The 26,334-nt window shown below is 37.4% G+C and overlaps 1 protein-coding gene across 1 annotated transcript; it reads right to left on the reverse strand.

The window, feature by feature from the left end:
* Positions 1-18,884: 18,884 nt before the first annotated feature.
* On the reverse strand, positions 18,885-21,780 carry LOC147615473 (GDSL esterase/lipase 5-like). Its single transcript, XM_086779005.1, has 7 exons — positions 21,774-21,780; positions 21,549-21,678; positions 21,135-21,313; positions 20,895-21,013; positions 20,224-20,457; positions 19,456-19,702; positions 18,885-19,244 (listed from the first exon to the last, which is right to left on the reverse strand). Exons 1-7 carry the CDS (start codon positions 21,778-21,780, stop codon positions 18,934-18,936), a joined length of 1,227 nt encoding a protein of 408 aa, XP_086635131.1. The 3' UTR covers positions 18,885-18,933.
* Positions 21,781-26,334: the final 4,554 nt, after the last annotated feature.

Consider the following 26,334-nt stretch of genomic DNA (forward strand, 5'->3'; position numbering starts at 1 on the left):
TTTCTTGAACTATGCATTAGTTAAGAAATTAAAGTTGCCGGAGACAAAGAGTTCTCATCGTTATGTGGTGTCCACCATTCAGGGGGATGATCACGATGTGTGGGATACTCTAGTACGGCAAGTGCCTGTGTTTGTGCAAGAACACACTATGGTTCTTGACTTCCAAGTGATGAATATGTCTCGTGTGCGGATGTCATCTTAGGACGGGAGTGGTTGTATGGGTTAGGGTCATCACTCAAAAGGAGTTATGAACATAATACGTTTACGTTTGAGGCCAATGGTAAGCATGTTTTACTTATTGGGGAACGTGATGTACCCCCAACACCACTCATATGTAATGCCGAACTCTCTTTTTTGGAGCATAGTAATCAAATAGAAGAAGTCTATTTTTGTTATTGTGTGTCTCAAACTAGTGGGTTTGATGTGCATGATGTTTCTTCTTCAAATGAATCTTCCTCAGCGATGCCTTCTTTCTCTTTACCTTCTTCTAAAATCTCTTTAAATAATCTTATGCAACCAGTTAATGCTTTGTCTTTAAATAATCTTAAGCAACCAGTTAATGCTTTGTCTTTGCAACAACTGTTACAAGAATTTAAAGATATTTTTCCTAATGAATTACCAGAGGGTTTGCCACCTGAACGAGCTTTGCCTCATCGCATTGATGTTGTTCCGGGCACCAAACCAATTAGTAAGCCGTCGTACAGGCTTAGCGCGACTGAAGCAGCTGAGGTGGAACATCAGCTTGCTGATTACCTTAGTAAGGGCTTCATTCGCCATAGTGCTTCACCATGGGCATCGCCCATTCTTTTGGTGAAGAAAAAGGATGGATCCATGCGCATGTGTGTGGATTATCGCTCCTTGAATGCGGTAACCATTAAGAACAAATACCCGCTACCTAAGATATATGAGTTGTTTGATCAACTCAAAGGTGCGAAGTATTTTTCTAAAATTGATTTACGTTCAGGATATCATCAAGTGCGTATTAACGCTGATGATATAACCAAGACTGCGTTCCGGACTCGCTTTGGACACTATGAGTTTTTGGTTATGCCGTTTGGGCTTACTAATGCCCCGGCAACGTTTATGACGCTTATGGATAGCGTACTAAGGCCGTACTTAGGCAAATTTGTCATTGTCTTTCTTGATGACATTTTGGTCTATAGCTCGACTTTAGAAGAGCATTTGGAACACTTACGAAAAGTTTTTCAGTTACTACGCGAGAATGCACTTTACGCGAAAGAAAGTAAGTGCGAATTTCTCAAGGATAGCATACAATTCTTTTGTCATGTAATTTCTGCAGACGGAATTGCTATGGATGCTAGTAAGGTTGATGCTATTATGCGATGGCCAACACCTCGAAGTAAGGAAGAACTTCAAATCTTCTTGGGAATGGCAGGATTTTATCGCAAATATGTGAATGGTTACGCAAAGATTGCCGCTCCCATGACTGATCAATTGAAAGGTGCGGCAATTACCTTTCAATGGCGTGAGGAGCAACAACGTAGCTTTGATAAGCTTAAAGTTACTTTGGCTACAGCTCCCATCTTGGCAATTGTGGATCCTCAAAAACCATTTGTGATTGAAACGGATGCCAGTGCTAAGGCAGTGGGTGCGGTTCTCATTCAAGATGGTCATCCTGTTGCCTATGAGAGCAAGAAGCTCAATCGTGCTCAACAAAACTACTCAGCTTACGAGCGTGAGCTCTTTGCCATCATATATGCCTTACGAAAATGGCGACATTACTTATATGGTGCGCAATTCGAGCTTGTTTTTGATCACGAAAGCATAAAGTGGTTTATGAACCAAACAGATTTGCAGGGTCGAAAGGCCAGATGGGCTGAGATCCTTCAGGAGTATGATTGCAAGCTACGCTATCGCAAAGGACGTTACAATATTGTAGCTGATGCTTTGAGTCGTATGCCGGAGATTAATTCGCTGCTATTCACAGAGTTGAAAAGCGAATTGTTAGAATCTTTACGAGGCAAATGCAAGCAGGATTCAACATACTCAAAGGTGTGGAATCATGTTCAAATGAGGGGTCCCTCTCACTCAAACGGTAGTGTTCCCAGTTCTTCCACACATGGTTCTTCTTTATCACAAGATGAACTACAGCGATGGAAAAACTTTTCCATCGATGATGGATACTTACTCCACAAGGGGAGAGTTTGTGTTCCATTGGACTTAGACACTAGGCGCCAAATTCTTTTTGAGTGTCATGATAGTCCAAGTGCAGGTCATGCGGGCATTCGCAAAACGTATGCTCTCGTAAGAAAGCATTTCTATTGGTCTGGACTTCACAAGGATGTTACTGACTATGTTCTGTAGTGTCAGAAGTGTCAAGTGAACAAAGCAGAACGTCTTAAAGCTGGCGGGTTACTGCATCCATTAGAGATTCCCGACGGCAAGTGGGAAAGTATCTCTATGGATTTTATAATGGGCTTGCCCACAACGAATCGTGGACATGATGCTATTTGGGTAATCGTGGATCGATTAACCAAGCTTTGTCGATTTGTGCCTACTAAGAAAACAGTTACAACTCCAGAATTGGGACGTCTTTTCGTGGAGAATGTTTACCGACTTTATGGCTTACCGTCCAATATTGTCAGTGATCACGATCGCAAGTTTAATAGCCATTTTTGGCGAGCAGTATTCAGTAAGCTGGGTACTATGTTGAATCTTAGTACAGCTGATCATCCGCAGACAGATGGTCAGACTGAACGGGTTAATCAAGTGCTGGAAGATATGCTTAGGGCATATGTCAGCAAAAAACAATCTGATTGGGAGTCTTATTTGCCTATTCTTGAGTTTGCTTACAATAGTGCAAAGCATGTCTCGACAGGCTTTAGCCCTTTCATGTTGATGTATGGTTTTCAGCCACGTTCACCAGTGTCGGTGGGACTGGCGAATGAGAAAATCAGTCAGGTTAAGGATTTTATCCAAGACCATATGGATATGTTGCGCCTTGCACGATTAAATGTTCGTCAAGTGCAAGATCGTTACAAGAAGTTTGCGGACCAGAAACATAGGCCACTTCACTTTCAAGAAGGTGATTGGGTGTTTCTGAAGGTACCAGAAAACTCCACCAGTTTAAAAACGGATCCCGTACCAAAATTGTCGCCCCGATTTTGTGGACCGTTTAAGATACTCAAGAAGGTGGGCCCAGTAGCCTATAAACTTGAGTTACCAGCACATTCTAAGGTTCATCCCATCTTTCACGTAAGCCGTTTGAGGAAGCGCCTTATGGGTCATGAAAGGCCGGTGGATGATTCTTTCTTGGTAGAATATGTGGAACCCCAATACTGCCTCATGAACCAGAAAGAGTATTGGATTACCACATGTTACGTACTCACCACCAAGTTCGAAAACAAGCTCTTATCAAGTGGAAGGACCGTCCAGAGGAAGGCTCCACTTGGGAAAACATTAGTGTGATGAGGAAACGTTTCCCCACTTTTGTTTTCGAGGACGAAAACTCTTTTCGAAGGGGGGAGTAATGTCAGGACTATGGTCCTACGGAAGACCCTAGCATAAGTTAATAGCTTTCGGAGTCTCGAGAGTATTATTAGTGCTAGCGGGGTTCAGGGGTTAATGGGCGTTAGGGTTTGGTCGATGTGTGTACACATCTAAGTTAGCACGGCTCTTAAGTAAGATGGGCGGCCGGGCTAGGAGGTGTGGACACAGGCCAGGGTTTTGGTATAAAACCCAACGAGAAACCCTAACTCGTCATTATATGGTTGGGAGGTGAACCGACTTCCACCCTCTCTTCTTCTCCACGCCTAGGCTATGGCGGCTTGAGGAAGTTAATTGTATTATTAATATGGTATTCACCATAAGGCTACAAGTTGCGGAGTGTGGAAGGCATGTGGAGGAGTTGTGCAAGTGTATAATTGAGAAAGATTCTTCTAGAATGCCTACATGGAAGAGGAGACTTCTGCCATGTGTAAGTGGAATCTCCACCTACATGCCACTTAGACTTGGCTATTATCTCATCACACTCTCAAAGTCAAAAAGTCTTCAATTTAATAATAGAAGACTTAGCCTAAGAGGACAATTGATGGTGACATCTACCCTTATATCACTGAAGGATTGAAGATTTTTATGTTGTAATTTGTAACAATGGAAGAGAGGGTGACTCTCCACCTATAAAAGGAGCCCTCCTCTCCCTTTCAAATCACTGAAGGATTGAAGATTTTTATGTTGTAATTTGTAACAATGGAAGAGAGGGTGACTCTCCACCTATAAAAGGAGCCCTCCTCTCCCTTTCAAATCAAGGAATGAGCCTCCTAAATTGAGCATTTTGTGTCATTGCCATTCTCTTATCTTCAAACCCTTATTTAAACACTCTCTTTACATGTGAATGTCTCATTTAGCATTAGCTCCTCATGCTCAGCCCAATTTTGGACCTCTTTGATGATTCATGAGGTGGGATAAGGAGTTATTATCTTGGCAGGCCTGTGACTTCTCAAGGTAGCCTTTGCCTTATTGCCGCCCTCCTTTGGAGGTACCTACCAATGGTTTTAGCGGTAATGAGTATGTGGAAAGAATTTGGGGACCAGGTAAATCTTTACGATTGTCCGTTGAGCAATGTTAACCCTTACCCTCTAGCTTGAATCATGAAGGAGATGAGAGGCAAGAGACTATGTGAAAATTGAGGTTTCATACAAAGAGAGGGAAGTGCAGTTTTTGTGGTCCAATACCCAAATTTCAACCGATAATTACTCATCACTCGGGTATTGGTTTCTAAAATTGATCATATGGCTAGGAATCTCTTTATATTCTCTTTCCACTCATATAACTAATTTCTTAATCCTTTACTTCAGTAATGATCAGAATTTCTCCGAAAGTTGCTAACTTTTAGGCGAATTTTGGCATAGTCTTGTAGTAAAATGCTCATAACGTTTCGCTCAATTGCCTGTTTTTGAAAGTTTTTATATAGGCGCGAAGCTCTCTTCAAACTCTACGCACCTATATAATCCTCTTTTGCACAGTCTATATGGATTTAAAATTGCAATTCTCTATGTATCTCTATTTTTATAGACTTTTGGCCATTATTTCTTCTTGATAGAGATTAATTCCTCTTAATCTCTTATCAAAAGGCAAATCCCATGTGTCTTATCCTCTTGTAAGTGATTTCTATATTCTTTTTCTTTAATATGTTCCGTCCAAATCACCCAATTCGAACGGATGAACCTTACCAACATTCCCCGTATGTTTTTGTTCACATAATCCTGAGTCGGAAGATTTTCTTCCAACAAAGAATTGCCCTCTTGTTTGGAGCTGCCAGACTGGCAAAAATTCTTGCTTCTCAGGAGCCTTTCATCTTTCCTAATTATGATCTCACCTTTGATGTTTATATCTTTATATTAACCTAGGGAGAGAAAGGGAGGTGAGGAGGCTGTGAGGTTTCATACAAGTGTGTTTTGATTCTAAGAAGTGACCGAAGTCCAAACCCCAACTTTGTGTCACAGTAGTAACCAATACAACCGGTAGAAAGTGTACCACCTTATCATGCTTTTACCCTATACTCATGCATTATTAAAGGTTCCTTACTTCTTACCTTGTGGAAAACCCCCCTTAATGAAGAATTGATCGGGGAGAAGGGCACTTCTTCTGTAACACTATTTGGTGGGTTCATGGGTTTAGCCCGAGGAATCCTAGGATACACCTATGAGCTTGGGAAGAGAATCTTTCCAAGCACAAGTTGGCAAGGGATAGCCTCATCGCACTTAGATAGGAAAATAGACATTGGAAGACCCGAGAGTAGAGGGAAATAATTAGGGGAGGATTTTGGTTTACTAGGGGAGAGCAATCCTCAACCTAGAGTACACAACTTACTCCTAGTATTAGAAGGGACTCTATAGGCTCCCAAAGGATAGGCAAAATGTATTTTCCTACTTTCATAGAAATTAAAGAAATATTAAGGAAACTCAAGAAGCTTTAACAAGAGAAAGTGAGCCTAGACATCTATAGGGTGAAAGCATGATAAGGCGATACACTTTCTACCAGTTGCATTGGTTGCTACCACACTTGAAGACAACCAATTTTAATGGATTTAATATCATCATAAGATGTATTTAGCAATTTATCTAGTTCCTTTTAGATATAATAAATGTGAAACAAGATTAAACAACCATGTTTTAATTCTCTAACTCTTCCGCGAAGGTGTTTCACAACTAGTTGTAAATCATTGTCTACTAGGACATGGGTTTTCAGTTCACCTTATCATGCTTTCACCCTGCAGAGAGTTGGCTGAGAGACATACCTTTGACATGGAAATCCATGGGGAAGGGCTATCCAACCTCAATGGATTGAGGCATGAGGAAGTGGATTGAGGCATGAGGAAGACTTGGTCACATGAGATCTTGCTAGAAAGATTCTACTGGGCAAAGGAAGGCATGCCACCTTTAGAACCTATTTTGGGGGAGTCTCAAGAAGACTTGACTCCTTTTGTAGCACCTCTCTCAAGCAATGATGATTTGTGATTGAAGAGAAAGCACAGAGAAAACCTACACTAAGGCAAAAGTAGACACGAGTGATGAGGTCCCCAAAGTTTTAAGAGTATATGAGAGGCATGTTATTGTAGGAAGGGAACCTGGGAGAAGCAGTTATTGTTGATGATGATATTAACAAAAATGTGGGAGATATTCCAATACCACTTTACCCAAGGATACATGGAAAATGACATGCTCAAGCCGCAGAGGCCAAGGTAGGGGTGAAGCAGCCATAGGAAGGGTGGTGCATGAGGCTCCACTAAGGGAACCAATCAGAGTGACCCCTCACATGGGAGTCACAACACCTATTGAGGTGTCAATAATGGTTGAAGAAATAGGTAGAGGGTTGCTAGGGAGTTAGGTACCACACTAGCACCACAAAGGGCAACCAGTCAAGCAGCCAAATCATGTGGCAAAACTGATGTAGAAATTCTCAGGTGATGGTGATGCCATACAACACCTTGAGATATTTGAGGCAGTGTGCAAAACTTGTGGGATTATTAGCAACCAAATTAAAGTCATTACATTCTCTCTTAAATTAGAAGAGAAATCCCAGCAATGGTATCAATCGCTTAAGCTTGATGATAGGATTAACTTTACACGGGTTATGTGTTTATATACATAAGCTAAAGGTATATATAAGCTAAAGGTATATATAAATATATAAACACATAAACGTATATAAATATACATACATATGCACACAAACATACATACATGCATGCATGCAAAAATACATACATATACGTGTATACATGCATACACACACACACACACATACATGCACGCATGCATGCACACACACACACACACATGTATACATATAGAATCCTCCCAGTTAGAAAATACATGCCCCTAGTTGAGCGTGATGTGGGCTCTCCAACTTCTACAACACCACCACTAGATGATCTAGTGGCTTAGATGAAAAGTGAATTAGAGGCACTCAAAGTGAGCCACAAGTATCACGATGAGGACAGAACTTCTTCTCCAACTCATGAAAGATATTGAAGAACTAAAGGCCCAACTCTAGAAGAACTTAAAGGGAGTTTTAGGTCTCAAAATGAGGAAAGCATTTTTGCTTTAACTCAGGAAAGGGGTTGAACCCAATAAAAATATAGATACAAATATAAAGGCTTATATTTATAACCTATATAGAAAGAAATGAATATACTTATATATAAATATATAAATTATATTATATTTATATTTATATATAAATTATATTTATATATAAATATAAATTATATTTATATATAAATATAAATATAAGTATAAATATATTTATACTTATATATAAATTATATTATATTTATATATAGGTATATAAATTATATTTATATATAAGTATTTATAAATTATCTTTATATAATTTATATATAGATTATATTTTGTTTTTGTCACGCACATATTAGCCATGTGTCCCAGTCCACATTGCAATTATGCATTGGTTTGTGCATTTCCAAATTAGGCTATTATTACCATAAAATGGGGTGGCCTCTCTTTAACTTCTCTTCACTCACATTGCCACCTTGTTCTTTCAAATGTTGTGCATCTTCATTATTGTCATCATCATGAAATCATGTGTAGATCTTTTGGCCGTTTGGAATATCATTGTCACAATTTTGCATTCTCATTACCTTCTTTTCATATTTTGTTTGCACTCTTCTACCATAGTTTGTTTGGTTGTTGTAAGATTCCTCCCCCAGCCTCTCAGGATGTCCAGTATCTTCCCACGTAATCAAATCCCTCTTCAGAAATATAAAAGATCTTGTTTCTACCAAATTTGGCCTAGAGGGAGAAAATGTTCTAGAAAGAGAATATTCAGATTTTAAATATTTTTGGATAGAAAAATACCTCATCTTATTAAAATAAGTTCCCCTAAAACAGAAGTTCAAAAAGATTTTCAGAAGGTGCATTAGAAATTAAGTATAATTTGTTCAAGAGGCATTATCCTGGGGGTGAAGATTTTTTTGAAATTTTAAATTAAGGTTCCTATGGACCAATAAGATTCATCCAAATGTAGGGAGGAGATAAATAGAAGAATAAAAAAAAAATCCCCCAAAAATGAGTAAATACTCACATAAGATGAAGAGTTGACTAAGGACAAGGTTAATAGTTAAAAAAGAGAGATATTTAGGTGAAATGATACATTTTTGACACCTCAGTATGGGGGAATTTTCCTCATGAAGGAGGAACCTATTTCACATGCTTGAATGAGTTTTAAACTCCCAAATAATGAGATATTTTTATCTCTCCTCTCTCCTGTTTCAACTAGATCCAAAAAGTGAGCAAAATTGACCTAAAAATGGTCAAAAATTGACCAAACTGATCTGGAAAATTCTAGAATCAGTTTTCTTGGTTAGAGGATCACTTTTTCCTATAAATAGAAGCCCTCCCCTTTGTTGAAACTCAATAGTGTTTTTGCACTGTTACCCTGTCTCTCCCAAGTGCCAAAAACAATGAATTTTTACTTCATTAGTTTTTGACCTTCCCTCTTCCAAAAGATTGGTGGCCACTCTTGTTTCCAAACAAGAGTAGAACCCTCAAACCATCAAGCCAAAGGAAAGCTCTTAAATTGTCAATGTAAGTTGGAGATTCTTCTCTTTTCTATTCTTTTATGGTTTTTATGATTTTTTATGATTTTTGTCTTCTCTACATTGCAAATGATGTTATGCCTCATTGCAAAAGGCATTCCCCTCTCTTCTCTAGTAAATCCAACCATTCTTTATTCTTGGTGAATGATTAATGAATAAAATCAAGTTTTTCATAATGTTTCTCTTACTACATAAGCAAAAAAATGTTACTTTAGAATGATTTAAATACTCTTGATGCATTTCTAATTAATTTTAGAGACTTAAAATTGAAAAATGGTCAGCCATACAAAGGAGGTTCTGGCGAAAAAATTTGGAAATAAGTATTATCTCTCATTATTCTAAAAGAGTAATCCTTATGATTTCTATATTCTAAAGTGTCATTTTCATGCATAGAAGATGCATTTTGATTATTTGTATAAAAGAAATTTAGTATTATTATAAAAGTATTACTTTCATTATTATTGATTTTTATGCATAAAAGTATGCATAAAAGATTATTTTTTTATTATAAAAGTGTTACTTTTATCATATTTGATTTTTATGCATAAAAGTATGCATAAAAGATTATTTTTTTATTATAAAAGTGTTACTTTTATCATATTTGATTTTCATGCATAGAAGTATACATAAAAGATTATTTTTTTATTATAAAAGTGTTACTTTTATCATATTTGATTTTCATGCATAGAAGTATGTATAAAAGATTGTTTTTTTTATTATAAAAGTGTTACTTTTATCATATTTTATTTTCATGCATAGAAGTATGCATAAAAGATTATTTTTTTATTATAAAAGTGTTACTTTTATTATATTTGATTTTCATGCATAAAAGTATGCATAAAAGATTATTTTTTTATTATAAAAGTGTTACTTTCATCATAAATGATTTTATGCATAAAAGAAATTCTTTTATATTAAAAGAGTGATTTTCATCATAAATGATTGTATGCATAATCATATGCATAAAAGAAATTCTTTTATATTAAAAGAGTGATTTTCATCGTAAATGATTGTATGGATAATCATATGTATAAAAGATATTTTTTTATATTAAAAGAGTGATTTTCATCATAAATGATTGTATGCATAAACATATGCATAAAAGATATTTTTATATTAAAAGTGTGATTTTCATCATAAATGATTTTATGCATAAGAAAAATTCTTTTATTCTAAAAGTGTAATTCCTACTAAATTGGATTTTAAGGTACTTTATCAGAGCATGGTTGGAGTCCACCATATCCCAAAACTCAAGGTACTTTGATCCAATCTAAAAGACTCATTAAGTACTTGTTTTGGTTAGCTTATCCATTAGCTTGGCTAACATAAACCTAGTTGGGCTTAATGCTTCTTCCTGAAAAAACCATAAGTATCATGAATTCCTATGTACCTTTGAGTAAGCACTAAGGGGCTAGTACTCAGTGTATCTAGTGGTGGCTGGTTGCTTTTAAATCATATTGATCTACTTCTTGCAATGAAAACCAACACACTCATTGTACTTATCATGCATGTACAAGATTCTTAGTACACATCTTTGTAATGAGCCATAACCTTTGAATGCAAAACCCATCATTTTCATCCTATTTGTAAAGGGTAGACACTGCTAGGAGGACATTGGTAAGACCCCCTACTCACCATGGACCAAGATGGAATAGTCAAGTTTAATGGGATGGCATTTCACACATGCCAGTCAAAAATCGTGTATGCATTCATGAAGAAAACTCTATGGGGAATAATTCAAGGGCTAATCAAGTAAGCCTAGGAACCACATGGAATGAGAAAAATGAGCGAGCCTTGGGATTCATAGCACTTGCATTAGATGATGAGGAAATTCATCATATCACTGGGATTGAGAAGGCCAAGGAGGCATGGGAAGAGCTAAACAAACTTTTTGGTACACAAGCAAAGTACTTCAAAGTTCACTTACTCATGCAATTGTATCAACTCAACCTATGTAATACTCTTGATCTAACAACTTGAAGCCACATCAACAAGTATAAAAGTATCAAACAACAACTTGCTACCATTGCTAAAGTACTTGATGATGATGAAGCTAAGGCTATCTTTCTTGCTAGTTGTGAAAGGAAAGAAGAGTATACCAACATAGTTGAAATATTATCTAACAACTCTAACTTAACCTTGAATGATGTACAAGCCTCATTTCTTGAACATGAGCAAAAGAGGAAAAGCAAGTATGAAATTGGAGCATCCTCATCAAAGAATTTGGCACTCTATGTTGGTAAAGGGGTTTTAAGACTAGATGAAATCATTGTGGAAAATTGGGTCACACATTCAACGTATGCAAGTTCAAGAACAAAACAAATCTTGAATGCACCGTGTGTAAGAAGCAAGGACGCACGGAGGTCAAAGAATCAACCTCAACAAACAAATGTGGTAGAGGCCTCCTATCCAAAGAATCAACCTCAACAAGCAAATGTGGTAGAGGCCTCCTATCCAAAGAATCAACCTCAACAAGCAAATGTGGTAGAGGCCTCCTATCCAAAGAATCAACCTCAACAAGCAAATGTGGTAGAGGCCTCCTATCCAAAGGAGGACATTGAAAGACTTTTTTAAAGCGATGTATCTCACCTCCTAGTTTATGTGGTGTAAGGACAAGATGCCTGGTTAGGCCTAGATGCATATGTTGTGTACCTCTCACCCAAGTGTCCAAGATGGCACCAAGGAGGGGTGTTGGAAATTTGGTGCCTAGATGCACAAGGTTTGTGTACTAAGTGTCCAAGATGGCACCAAGGAGCGGTGTTAGAAATGTGGTGCCTAGATGCAGAAGGTTTGTGTACTAAGGGGGTGTGTGCACATGATGCTCTTAAGAGGAGGAAGAAAGTTGAGATATTGTCTGATGAGGTGGCATCACTTGAATCCACATGTTGTGTAAACATTTGGCTATATTAAGAGCCTCAAGTAACGAGAAGTGTAAGCATTCCGCCCTATTCAAGTCGTGACCATCTTGGTTCACACTAACCCTCCATTATCTTTATCATTTAGCAACACTCACACACCCTAATCTATGGCTCACATCACCTTCTATTCACCATAGCTCTCATCTTGCACCAGTGTGAGCTTCCAAATCATGGTTTTCAAGTATCATGGACCAGGAATTAGTGCAGATGTTCTTCAAGAGCTTCTAGATAGACTGAAGATCAAACACAGGTATTCCACTCCCTATTATCATCAATGCAATGGCTTTGTGGAGAAATTTAATGGGTTTTTGTGCAAGATAATCACCAAGTAGGTGGAGAGCATTTTCATCTAGTGTGTGGCCAAGAGGCCTTATTGCCTCTAGAAGTGGAGGTTCCAAGTCTCAAAGTTTTGGTGATTGCCTCTAGAAGTGGAGGTTCCAAGTCTCAAAGTTTTGGTGAGGAGCCAAGTTGATATGTAAGAGAAGTTTGAGCACCTACGAGACCTACCAAAGGCTTGAGTTTGATAGAGATCAAGCAATTGACTTTTACATGGAGAAGGCCACCAAAAAGAGAGACAAATTTAATGAGGCTCTCAGGGAAAAAGGTTTAAAGGAAGGTATACATGTCTTGAGATATGACAGTAGATTGGCTAATCGGTTTGGAATCAAATTTTTTCAAACGCGGGAAGGCCTTTTTATTATCAAGATTTTTTTTTCAAATGGTAGCTATAAATTATAGGATTTATCTGGCAAAGTACACAAAACTAGGGTCAATTGGTTGGAGGTTAAAGCCATACTTTCAAAGAGTCGAACCAGTACCAATGGAGGCCTTGACAATTCATTAAGAGGAACTTCAAAAAGTAGAGGAACTCACCAAGAAAAACAGCTTTGATGTTGGGGATTTTACCACATCCTCACTAATATCAATGATTCATCTACTACTTAGAGGTATAAATACCTCTAATAGAAACCTTTATTTCACACCTTGTCATTACTATGGGTATTATTTTAGACCTTATAACTTATGTAAAAATCACATATTTTTTCCATTTTTCCTTGTTATTTATAATACACATCACAATGTTCCTCCTACATCTATATATATATATATATATATATATTATATGTATATATTTGTACATTAAGTATTTTAATTTCTATTGTTGGGTGGTTTTATATAGAGTAATAAGTTTCAACCTATTAAGGGAAAATATTTGCCTAACTCTTGACAAACCAAGTGCATGCCAAATAAAGTCAAGAATGGATGGGAGACATACCTTATAGTATTGATATGCATTATTATGTAGTGAGTGAATAAGTCAATACTTTCCAATATTATAGTTGTTGGGAGGTGCATGCATGTCTTGCTCTTAAGATGGATACAAGGGAGTGCTAACATGCTCTTACAAGTGGGGACTACTTTGACCTTGCATTAAAGTTCTAATAAGTCCATACACCATGTGTATTTACATGCCTTATTCTTTTATGGTGAGTGACTAAGGAAGCATCTTTTATGTAGTGAGTGAATAAGTCAATATTTTCCAATATTATAGTTGGGAGGTGCATGCATGTCTTGCTTACGATGGATACAAGGGAGTGTTGACATGCTCTTACAAGTTGGGACTACTTTGACCTTTCATTAAAGTGCTAATTCCATACACCATGTGCATTAACATGCCTTATTCTTTTATGGTGACTGACTAAGGAAGCATCTTCCAAATAAAGAATGCAAAAATGAAGGGGCCCTCTTGGAAGACTTTTGTTTTGGGGTAGGCAAATTTGATTTGAAGTTTTGAGCATCTTCCGCTCTAAGCAAAGTTCATGAACTACTTTGTAGATCGTGGAAAATATTTTTGTAAAACGGGTCACGAACTTCAACTTTGATTTTTGAGGCTTCTCAATCCGCGCTATACATAAAAAGTTATAGCCAAAACAATGGCTTACAAAATTTTTGGACAGCTTGTTCAAATCTCTTCCTCACTTCTACTCTTACCCACAATCACACTCCCCACTTTGTAATGTTTTCACCCCATACCTATTTAATATCACCTTTGAAAACCTTGGCTCAAATGGAAAATTGTAATATCTTTGGGATCTTCCTCCACAAACTTGGACCTAGCAACAGCTAAGACCTAGTCCAATTACAACCTCTTCATCAAACCACTTTCACAGCGCTTATATCTTTGCTAAGGGATTCCCCAATATCCTTCTTCTTCCCAACACCCATTGCATCATAAAGTCCTTAGACCTCTCACAATGCTCACTCCCTAATCCTAGCTCTCTATAACTCTCTACTTTTATCAATCCATGTACTAGTGCCCTTGGGGGTGTTTTCTCCACCATGTGGTTCTTTCCAATGCCAATGTATAGCCCATAAATGTTCCTCTCCATGTACTTTTTCTCCAACCACTAATAAGCAAGCTTGGGTCCACCTCCCCTTGGTTTTGAGCATTGGTTTCTAAACATAAAAAATTATCTAGTGTTTGTCTTGTGAGTGTGGTTCTTTTGGGAGGTGATAGAGGCCACCTTTCAAGAAAATCCTCCTCAATAAGTGGGGGGACTTATAAAAAAAGGAGCAACCTATCACCCACACAATGATGAGGGTGGAGCAGTGTTTCATGTTAAACTTTCTTCACGAGCCCTTTCACATCAATAGTTTCATCATGGCTATCACCTATAACAATCAAGCATAATAATATTTAAATCATCTACATAGATGACTATCACCATAATCCCACGATTTGTAGAAGATTGAGTAATCCATAATGGCATTTTTAAAGCTAATAGTAATAAATTATTGACTCATATTATGAAAACAATAATCTCAATTCGCCAAAATATTTCATACCAAATGTGCTCTCAAAAGAGCCCTTTCACATCACCAATTTCATCATGGCTATAACAATCAAGTCGTCTACATAGATATAGATATGAAGTCATCCATCAACAATCTCATCATGGCTATAGCAATCAAGTCCTCTACATGGATATAGATATCAAGTCATACATCAACAATTTCATCATGGCTATAATAATCAAGTCATCTACATAGATATAGATATCACCATTTGTCTTCCTCACATAGATTGAGTAATCCATAATGGCAATTTCAAAGGAATTAATGATAATATATTGACTAATCATCTTGTCAAACAATGCTCTTGGTGGTTCTTTCAAACCATAAAGAGCTTAATTTAACCTGCACAATTTGTATATGCAATGTGGATGCATATAATGTAATTGTACCATATAAACCTCTTATGAAAAATCCCCATTCAAAAATGAATTCTTCACATTCATCTGGTGAATCTACCATCCACCATGAGATGCAACAAAATCCCCCAATTGCCATCTTGGAAAAACCGGACTAAGAGTTTCTTCATAGTCTATCCATATGAGTCTATGCAAACTCGACTGAAAGTCTCTTTACAATGCAAACTTGACTAAAAGTCTCTTTATAGTATATCCATATAAGTTTATGCAGACCATTTGGCAAACCGATCTTGCCTTGTACTTGATTATACAAACCATCATAGCTATGCTTTATCTTATACACCCACTCATAATGCATGGGATTCTTGTAATGTGGAAATGTAATTATATATATTATGTCTGAAAATACCATGGACATGATCTTTCATATCTTTAGGTTGAGAATGGCCAATAATAACAGAAATTAGTAAATGTTGTGTGAGTCCTAGACATACCTTGAGGTAATTTTTGTTTCAGCCCACGCTTCACATGGGAAAGGTAAGATGAATACTTCTCTTTTGGGGTATGAGAGAAAAATTTCACCAAGTCTAGTCTCAAGATTCAAAGATAAAGAGTTTAAAGTTTAACTCCATGGTAAGCTTAGGAGCCATGTATGGGGAACCCTTTTAGGAGCCATGTATGGGGAACCCTTTTAGGGGCCATACCTTGGCCATAAGGATTGGGCAAGGATTGAAAGGTATTGTAGATTGGGCATGGATTGAAAAGGTAATTATAGATTATGAAATTCCCTCATCTTCTTATGATGAGAAAATTATTGGTGTTAACAACATCTTCTTCACAAAGTTTGGAGCTTCATCTGTGAACTCGGCACAAACTTCAAGATCATTGCTTATCTTCATACCATTTTCTTATCTTCATTTCATTTGGTTACTACTAGCTAACTGACATAACCTTCAAGATCGTTGCTTATCCTCATACCATTTGGTTATCTTTATACAATTTTCTTATCTTCATATCATTTAATTATCTTTATACCTTTTAGTTCCTGTTAGCTAGCTAGCTACTAAAAATTTGGTCCCTACCAGCTTATTATCTACTTTAGATAACTATTGAATAGAATTTAGTGAGTAATAATACAACATGGACATGGTATTATCAAACTGGTAGATCCTCTCTACAAGTTTCTAAATGGTAGACCACTACTTTTTAATACAAACTTATAAATAATCCCCACCTCCACCTCACCAAATAAAAGCTAAACTAGGTAATTTTACAAGGACCAATTTTTTTCTCGAGAAAGATATCCTTCTATTAGTTGAAAAATAATAGCCCGAGGGCTAAACATACATGCCCAAATCCCCCATTGGAGGCAAATAACAGAGTAGGAAGAGGTGTTTCCCTCAATGGCTGGCCGTTCTTAGAGGGAAAACTAACTCATACAAGGTGGGGAGGAAAGAGCCACACTTCAATGGCCTATAATGAAAGTAATCTTGTTAGCCTAATTAGTGATAGAGGTACCCATGTTCCATGTGCACACGAAGGCCTCCTAGGGTCCATACATGTGATCTAACCTACCCTGAAGCTCCCCCCCACCACTAACCGAGGAGGGTATGCATATGTCAATGTAAATGAAATAGATGGACTCAACTCTGGAAGGGTGAGAGTACTCTCAATGGCCTTATTGCAATGGGCCTACCATATGTATGCCATGGAGCTATGCTATTAATGATCTTGCACCTTGGATTGGTGCATGAGGCTCTGTCAAGCCAACCAAAAGTGGGGACTATATCAATCCTGTAATGAGAAGGTTGGAGGGCCTGCCCCGATGCTGTCTCCTTACAGAAAAGAGTCACCCAAGCTATTGTTCTCGAGGTTATAGAACACGGCATGGACCTCATCACCGTCATGAATAGGCTAAGGGTTCTCTCCCAAACCTATTGTACTTTGGGATAATCCCTAAGGCATTTTCATTGCGACTCCTACAGTGAACCTTGAAGCCTCCAATGGCCAACAAGTCCTGCACCTTGGCTATTTTGAGCATATTAAAATATTCAGTTATCTATACTTACAAAAAAATTAAAATAAACAAATGATAGCATTACTACATGATCACAAGTGCATTTTTTCCACCTTAATATATAAGAAGCCAAGAAAATCCTTATACACCATAGTGAGCACCTAGTATGAAATCATTAATCTTGTCTTCTTCATAGGATATTTCTTACTACCTCCTTTAATACTAGAAGATATGGGACTTGACTAGATTATTGTCAACAGTAAAGTTCTCTTCATTGCACACCTCAAAAAGATTCAAAGTGCAGGAAGGACTTATCTTCCTTAATAGCATGAGGAGATTCTCTATCTTCCAACAACCCTTCCTCCAAACCTTGAGGGTGCGAACTTCCAAGTTACCCCTTATGTTGAATTTCATAGCTTTTTCTCAAGTAAAAAAATTGACCATATTTGTGTAGTTAATTTGCTATTTGTTATACCATGTCCAATGTATCAAAATTTGGAAGGACTTCCCAAGTAGCTATCATCTTTTAACAACAGGGGTTATAACAAAGAAATTGTTATATACATACCCAATTGTTCTCTTTCAAGTAAGAATGAGGCAATAACAAATTTTTCAATAGCGATGACATATTCTAAAGACGGCATAGTTAATAAAGAATGATGCAAAGAATTAGTACTAATCATGGGAAAGAAAAGTGAAGGGGAGAAGTTTGGAAGAGATTATGTACATTAAAAGGAGTAATATTTGTAATTATGTCACTCCACACCTACTTTATGAACTTATGCAAATTGTTCATGGATAAGCTCACTCGTATATAAGGAGTCTCACTAGCCTCTTTTGAATAGCATTGCTAATACCTCTTAGGTAGCCTTCTTGCTACATTTGTTGTTTTTAATATTTTGTTACTCTACCAAACACCTTGTTTGGTTTAGGTTGGCAATTACTTTTAAGAAAGTAAATATATTATTTGACACCTTTTTAATTTTTTGTTACTCCATCAAACACCTTGTTTGGTTTAGGTTGGAAGTTATTTTTAAGAAAGTAAATATATAGAATTTGACACCTTTTTAATATTTTGTTACTCTACCAAACACCTTGTTTGGTTTAGGTTGGACATTATTTTTAAGAAGGTAAATATATTATTTGACACTAGTCATGTTTCCTAGTATGCTACATTTTCCTTATATGCTATACTCTTACTAGGGGGAGGGCCCAGGTTTGTTGATTGATATATTCTCTTTAAAAGATCATGTAAACTATAACCAATACCCTATTAAACCTACGAGAATGTTTTTAATGTATTGCTTGCATATCATTTCATAACATAAAGTCTTAAATGCTCACAAAAGAAAGAAGATAGGGAAAGTGGTGTTTGTATTTAAATGCTCACAAAAGAAAGAAGATAGGGAAAGTGGTGTTTGTATTTAGAAAGAACTTTCCACTCTTTTCAAAATAGAAAACCTTATTAGATGTATATATACTATCTTATATTGTGTTATATTTGAGACACATTTCCAGCATTGATAAATATTATTGGAATGGTGACCATAACTTCAAAGCATGTAGACATTTTTCTTTTGTATAGCATCGCTAAGATGGGTTGCTGATAGGTAAAGGTATATGAGAACTATACTCAAGCAGTAAACATGAGGAAAGAAAGGAAAAACTATGCATGATATTGATGTTTCCTAAAAATGAGATTGTTTACAAGGGTGAGGTTTGAAAGGTAGTTGCAAAAAAGCCTTCTTGATAGTGGGAGCAAAGTGAGGAGGAAGAAGTTTGGAAGAGATCATGAACATTGAAGGGTGTAATATCTTTACTTGATCCACTCCACATTAGTTTGGCAAATTGCTCATGAATAAGCTCACTTGGATGGAAGGAGTCCCACCACACCGACTCATTAGCATAGCTACACACCTCATAAGAATCCTTCTGATCCTTGTCCATTTCACCACAAGTGAACACACCACCATATCTACCTGAACCACAACATGCCTTTTTTTCTTCCTTGAATCCTGCAAGTACCATTTAGTCAAAAGATTCAAGTGTGAAAATAAGCCCAATATGAAGTAGTTACTCCTTGAGGAGGAAAGCTGGTTTAAATAAGCCTCTTTCTATACATTTTTCCATGGAAATATGTGAAAATAGTAAGGCCCTATGGGGTGGCTATATAGAATGTACCAAAAACAAAACAAGTTTTACAATGTCTGACATTATTCTACTTACCATGGCTAGTTGGGTCCTCAATCCGTTGTGTCAAGAAGTCAAAGAAATTTGCATAAACGACTGTGAGTCCAGGCAATTGGGATTGGATGTATTTAAATGCAATCGATAAACCTTCATTATGTGCTTGAGCGATTGCAGAACCCGATGCGAGACAACCCTCTTGAGAAAGCATCCGAATTCCAGGCAAGCACCCAAGAGGCCCAAGTCCTAGGTAGGCCACCTTCCTTGCTCCTTTTGAGTAAAGGATCTAAAGCACAAAGAACATCCGATTAAAATTATGCGTAAATATGAAGTGTAAGGTGTGGAGACACACACTAATTGAGTTGCTATTGTCTCTAATTAAGTTGAATAGGGTGGAAAATCTAAGATGGTTTGGTTAATGCACACGCTAATTAAGTTGCTATTATCTCCCAAGATGTAAACCAATGAGAGAGAGAGAGAGAGAGAACAGGGGGTCTTATACCGACTCTAATTAAGTTGAATAGGGTGGAAAATCTAAGATGGTTTGGTTAATGCACACGCTAATTAAGTTGCTATTATCTCCCAAGATGTAAACTAATGAGAGAGAGAGAGGGAGAGAGAGAGAGAGAGAGAGGGAGAGAGAGAGAGAGAGAGAAAAGGGGGTCTTATACCGACTCTAATTAAGTTGAATAAGGTGGAAAATCTAAGATGGTTCGGTGAATGCACACGCTAATTAAGTTGCTATTATCTCCCAAGATGTAAACTAATGAGAGAGAGAGAGGGAGAGAGAGAGAGGGGGTCTTATACCGAGATGGCTTCCGTCAGGTTTCCCACATTCATCGCAACGTACTGTTCGGGCTTGAACGTTTCCTGCATGGCCGGGTTTGCAAGATACCCCCCCATGTAGTCGTTGCTTCCGATGCTGATTAAATAGACTGCCTCGCCAAAGAAACGCTCTGCTTCCTCTAAGGAAGCCATCGTCTCACTCTGCACCTTGTGAAACTCCACGAACTGAGCTAGCTGCGTCTTGAGATCGATAACCTAGGGCCAGCACATAAACGATATAACTGCAAGACGCATTGTTTATCTAGATAATCTTGTAATCTCAAAACCTAACTAGGCTGGCAGTATATTAGATGCAGTAATCACAGCCAAGTCAAATTATCTAGATAATCTTGTAATCTCAAAACCTAATTAGGCTGGCAGTACATAAGCTGCAGTAATCACAGCCAAGTCAGATTGTCTAGATTATCACTAATCTCAAAACCTAATTAGGCTGCCAGTATAGAAGATGCAGTAATCACAGACAAGTCAGATTATCTAGATAATCTTGTAATCTCAAAACCTAATTAGGCTGGCAGTATATAAGATGCACTACAAGTCAGACTATCTAGATAATCTTGTAATCTCAAAACCTAATTAGGCTGGCAGTATAGAAGATGCAGTAATCACAGCCAAGTAAGATTATCACTAATTACCATTCCCTGATTAGTTTCGCTGAGTATGCCAGCACCTCCGGAGGCAAAGTTGGCTCCGTGTGAGAAATCAGCTTCTCTGTCTGCATAAGGAGGGATGAATGGGAGGCCGGCATACTCCGCTGCGATTATGACATTATAGATTGAAGTAAGTCCAATATTGTAATTTGATGTTAACAAAGTCGTAAGTGGCAGAAAAGGATTAAGGGGTTGAATTAGAAAAGAGATTAAATGGCCAGGTACCGATGAAATCGACTATTACGCGTCCTTCGCTGAATCTTCCTGTAGGTTTTCCGAAGAAACGCCGGCCATATGGTGGGTAATTGGCTTTGAAGGGAGTCGGGGTGTCCAGGCCATTGTTATTGCCCACATCAACAGTTGAATCACCCAGAATGAAAAGAGCTCTTGCGCTGGAGGCCTTGCTGCATAAACAGAGCTTCATGTTGATGGTCATCATCATCAACAACAAACTCCACGTTAACGCCATCCCAGCCATCGAATCTCAACCCTAAATAACGATTGCTGGCAGCTATTTGCCCTACGCAGATCATTAAGAAGTGGGATTGATTTTGATTAGGTTACATGCAGGATTATTTATCTCGTCTCTGCATCAAGACGTTGCGCCTGTAGCACAGTAGAAGGTGTTGACGGATGTACCTATGAAATGCAGACGACGGCCATAGACGGAGATGGCTATGGCCAGCCGAATCCCTTCTCCAGATGAAGTCAAGCCTGGTCGATGCAGTCTTTGGATGAGAGCCTTTCTTTATGCTCCTGCAAACGTGAGCTCAATTGTTTGAGAATATTAAACTCCTATCTCGACAATGGATAGGACCTTATTTGTGCTTTCAACATGTCCATTCATTTGTGGATAAGACTTACGGTGCATGTGTATAGGACCTCATTTGTCCTTTCATCCTATCCGTTCATTTGTGGGGAATACTTCCATTAGTTCTTCTAAAAGAAACTTCACCATGGCACTTAAGAAGTTAGTCCCTTGGTTGCAAATTAGCTCAAGAGCACATCCAAATCTAGTGATATGTATCCATCAATAAACTTGGCAGTAGTGGTTCCCACATCAACTTTTACTATGGCCTTAGCCTTAGCCCACTTGTTGGTCACATTGTCAGTGGCCCATGATAATGTATCAGATTTGAGTGTTTTTAGTAGCTCGACTAATTGTTCCTATGAAATTGATGCCCCATTTGGAAAAAGGTCCAACAGACATGATTGGTTGTAGGCATCCTATCCTTTTATTATGGGATGGTGAAGCATTAGGACTCATCACAACATTTTATGTGTTCCATTACATCAGTGAAGAGGGTCGGTCCCACCATAGTCCTACATAGAGAAATTTTCTTGTTGTGATATCTCCCCTGACTAGTGACTCCTATATGAGCTTGAACATTCAAGAATATCAACATACTCATCTTTGTATACACAGAGTCTTCAAACATCATCTTTTCCTATCTTGTAGAGTTATCCTAAAATGAGTTGGTATAGGGCTATGCTACCTTCACAACTAGCATTTTCCTCTTATGAACATGGTCTCATCTAAGGGGAGTCCTTTGCTCAAGTAATTGGCAATCTTGTAACTCCACCTTGGCAATAAGATTATTTGAAATAAAGATGCATTAGTCCTACATAGAGAAATTTTCTTGTTGTGATATCTCCCCCGACTAGTGACTCCTATATGAGCTTGAACATTCAAGAATATCAACATACTCATCTTTGTATACACAGAGTCTTCAAACATCATCTTTTCCTATCTTGTAGAGTTATCCTAAAATGAGTTGGTATAGGGCTATGCTACCTTCATAACTAGCATTTTCCTCTTATGAACATGGTCTCATCTAAGGGGAGTTCTTTGCTCAAGTAATTGGCAATCTTGTAACTCCACCTTGGCAATAAGATTATTTGAAATAAAGATGCATTAGTCCTACATAGAGAAATTTTCTTGTTGTGATATCTCCCCCGACTAGTGACTCCTATATGAGCTTGAACATTCAAGAATATCAACATACTCATCTTTGTATACACAGAGTCTTCAAACATCATCTTTTCCTATCTTGTAGAGTTATCCTAAAATGAGTTGGTATAGGGCTATGCTACCTTCACAACTAGCATTTTCCTCTTATGAACATGGTCTCATCTAAGGGGAGTCCTTTGCTCAAGTAATTGGCAATCTTGTAACTCCACCTTGGCAATAAGATTATTTGAAATAAAGATGCATTCGGAAGATCATCCTTGACCCCCATTGTCATTAAAAATTCTTGACATGTGGTTAGCTATAACATGAGACATGAATTGACACCTCTCCATTGAAAATTCTTGACATGTGATTATAGCTTTGAAAACAGATATCATGAAATTAAATTCAAGAATAAGTAATAACCATATCATAAGTTGCCATGTAGCACATTTTGCTCACAAGGTAAAGCAAAGCCTAATGGTCTATTAAAAATAAAACACTAAAAGATAATGGCAAAACTTCTTTACGACATAAACTATCGTTAAGCTCTCCCTCTTTCTTGGGCGGGTCACTCATAAATATGTAAGCGTAGCACATGGGTTCAAGAGAAGGGGTTTTTTTAATCCCTTTTTTACACATTTTTTACATTCAGAAGGGTACCATTTAAAGGGAGTATTTATAAATTGAATAGAAAAAGGGTATGTTTTATTCATAAAAATTTTATAGATAGGGGTTTTTTAATTAGGCCTTGAACGCACGTGATATAGAGAGTTTACATATAGTGAACCCCCTGAGCCCTCTTTGTGGTTGTATAATTCTTCTCTAGTTCATTAAGTCGTCTATGGTGTAACAAATAGGAAAGTCTATGTTCGCCAAGTTGAGTTAATATGCATCATATCTCATAAGTTGATGCATCTATGTGTATGTGGAAGATGACATCCTCTGAGAATTAGACCTCTTACTTATTATGGCCTCCTTGTTGAAAAATATAGTACTTCAAGCTATGGCTATCATGGAAGCTTGTGGGATAAAGAGATGATGCAAAACCCTAAGCTAAGGTCGATGTCGTCTAAGTACACACGTAATGATGACAAAATAAACTAATTAAGCTTTAGACTCACGTTCATTTAGCTTACAAGATTGAGACTTGTACTCATAATATAAGACTTGAGAGCTTGCTTGAAAGTGACCCCTTCTATATGAGGTGGATATATCTTGGTTTTGTTAGCTTATGTGGGATAATCTTTGCTTGTTTATATGGCAGCTTATTAGGCTTACACTCACTCCCTACCTTTCTTGTGCTCCATGGCACCATATTTCTCAACAACCCCTCTGGTGCCATATTCTTGGCTACTGCAAGGTGGTTGGATGTGAAGTTTACAACTTCAATATCCCCCATGGGTGCTTGATATGCTACTCTTAGGTGGTAAGGTTTGGTTACAGCATGTCATCACCCCCTTTAGTGCCAACATTGCTACTTACTTAGGGGGTACACTACTAAGAAACCCTATGTATCACATGTGTTCAAGGGGTATTTTAAAATTCCCATTACCTGAAAATTTTTTATGAATAAAATGACCCCTTTTTCTTTATGGACTTACGGGTTTTTTTTTCCAAAATCAATTAAAAACCCCTTCTATAAATGTATTTATGTAAATTTACCTTAAATTTTTAAATTAAAAAACCCCTTCGTTTAAACTCACGTGATATACTTACATAATTTTTAGGTGAACCTCATGAGGCTACTTAAGGCGGTAAGGTGTGGTGGAAATAACATAAATGAGATGAGATGTGTGTCTTCTCATTTGATGACCCCTTTTTACATGTAGGTTAAAAAATAGACTTGGGTAGTGAAATTTATTGATATAGCTCTTAGAAGAGCTGTCATTGGGAATCTCCTCTTTGTTTATAAAGACTCCATGTAGCTGGCTTCTTGGTTCTTGAAAAAAAGGCTTGGGTAGTGAGATTTATTGATGTAGCTCTTGGGTGGAAGAGTCTGTCATTAGGAATCTCATCTTTGCTCTCCATGTAGTTGGCTTCTTGGTTCTTGAATCTGCACTCATCTTCTTTGTGTCCCACCTTCTTACAATGGTCACACTTTGTCTTGTGCTTGAGGCCGCATTCGCTTTGGTAATGCCCCATCCTTCCATAGTGAAAGCATTTCTTGGTAGTTTTGTTGAAGAGTGCATGTTACATAGTTGTGCTTCCTTAATTTGCTACTTTTCTTCTTCAAGAAGAGAGGAGACACATCATTTAAAGGTTGTTTCTGGAAAAACATTTAATGTAGTTAACAATGCATTGTACTCTTTTGGCATGTTTTTTAAGATAGTGTCTAATGCATCTTTATCTCCTATCTTGGCATCTATGCTATCTAGTTGTGTCATTATGCTTTTCATCTTGCTAACAAATTATGGTAGTGACTCACTGAAATTCGTTTGTAGCCCATAGAAAACTATTTTAAGATGAATTTTTGATTTGTTGCTTTAGGTCTAGACATCTAGTTTAACTCTTCACATGCATCTTTGGCATTATCCTTGTGATCAATGTGGTGAATGAGATTAGACCCCAAATGTGACCCGATGAGTGACAATGCTTACTCATCTTTCTCTACCCACTCATCAGTTTTGTTATTAGGTGCTTCTTCCTTAATCATCTCCCTTAGAGTTTTTGCATTAAGAGGTATTTAATTTATGTGCCCAAGTGTGAAACCCTTCCCCAATGAACCTCTCAACATGACTTATTATGTTTATTGCCATTTTGAGGTGGTCTTATCTAGCTTTAGCTTAGGTAGTGTCTTTGTAATACAAATGAGATATGTGTAATGCAAGGCTTTAGGAGTGATTTAAAGTGAAAATGATGGTCCCCTAATTGTAAACCAGCCCAAATGAGTGAGTGATAAGCTCAATAATTTCTACTAATTATTATTAACTTACTATTAATTTATTGATTATCTCTTAATTATAGTGATTAGAAGAGCTAAGGATAAAATTGGGCATGTGTGTGCAATCATTAAAGAGGATTTTTGCACAATATTGTTGTTCTTGATGAGGACAAGTGTCCTTTGTAAAAGGACTTAGCTGAACAACCTTAAAATTGTGTAGATCTATGCTGACTCAAGTGATGGGTTTTTTGCCACTTGTGCTCACACCCATGGATGAAATGGCTCAAGACTTGAGGCTCCTTATACCATGCTATAGGCACACCTAAAAGGGATTGAAGAGATTCGACGTGTAGGCAACGAATGCTTCAAAAGACTAGTCGCACCCGAAAATTCACAGCGTAGATTGTAAAACTAGCAAAATCCTCCCGTGAGCTTAGTCGCCTATAAGAAGTGTAAAGCAAGTGGCTAAGAGGGCTTAGCTAATGGTTAAGAGATGGAATAGAAATCATCTCTATAAGTTATGGCCACAAGGGAAATCAAAGGATAAGGTTGATTAGTGAGCTTAAAGATGAAATTAGTGATAATATGGT

Source organism: Cibotium barometz, chromosome 40 (assembly GCF_041138505.1).
Source record: "Cibotium barometz isolate CiBa-2024 chromosome 40, ASM4113850v1, whole genome shotgun sequence".
NCBI classification, from domain to species: Eukaryota; Viridiplantae; Streptophyta; class Polypodiopsida; order Cyatheales; family Cibotiaceae; genus Cibotium; species Cibotium barometz.

Coding starts and splice junctions, on each gene's coding strand:
- LOC147615473 (XM_086779005.1), bottom strand. Junction 21,014..21,134: donor CGTAATAGTCGATTTCATCG/GTACCTGGCCAT, acceptor TCATAATCGCAG/CGGAGTATGCCGGCCTCCCA. Junction 19,245..19,455: donor TGAGGACCCAACTAGCCATG/GTAAGTAGAATA, acceptor TGGTACTTGCAG/GATTCAAGGAAGAAAAAAAG.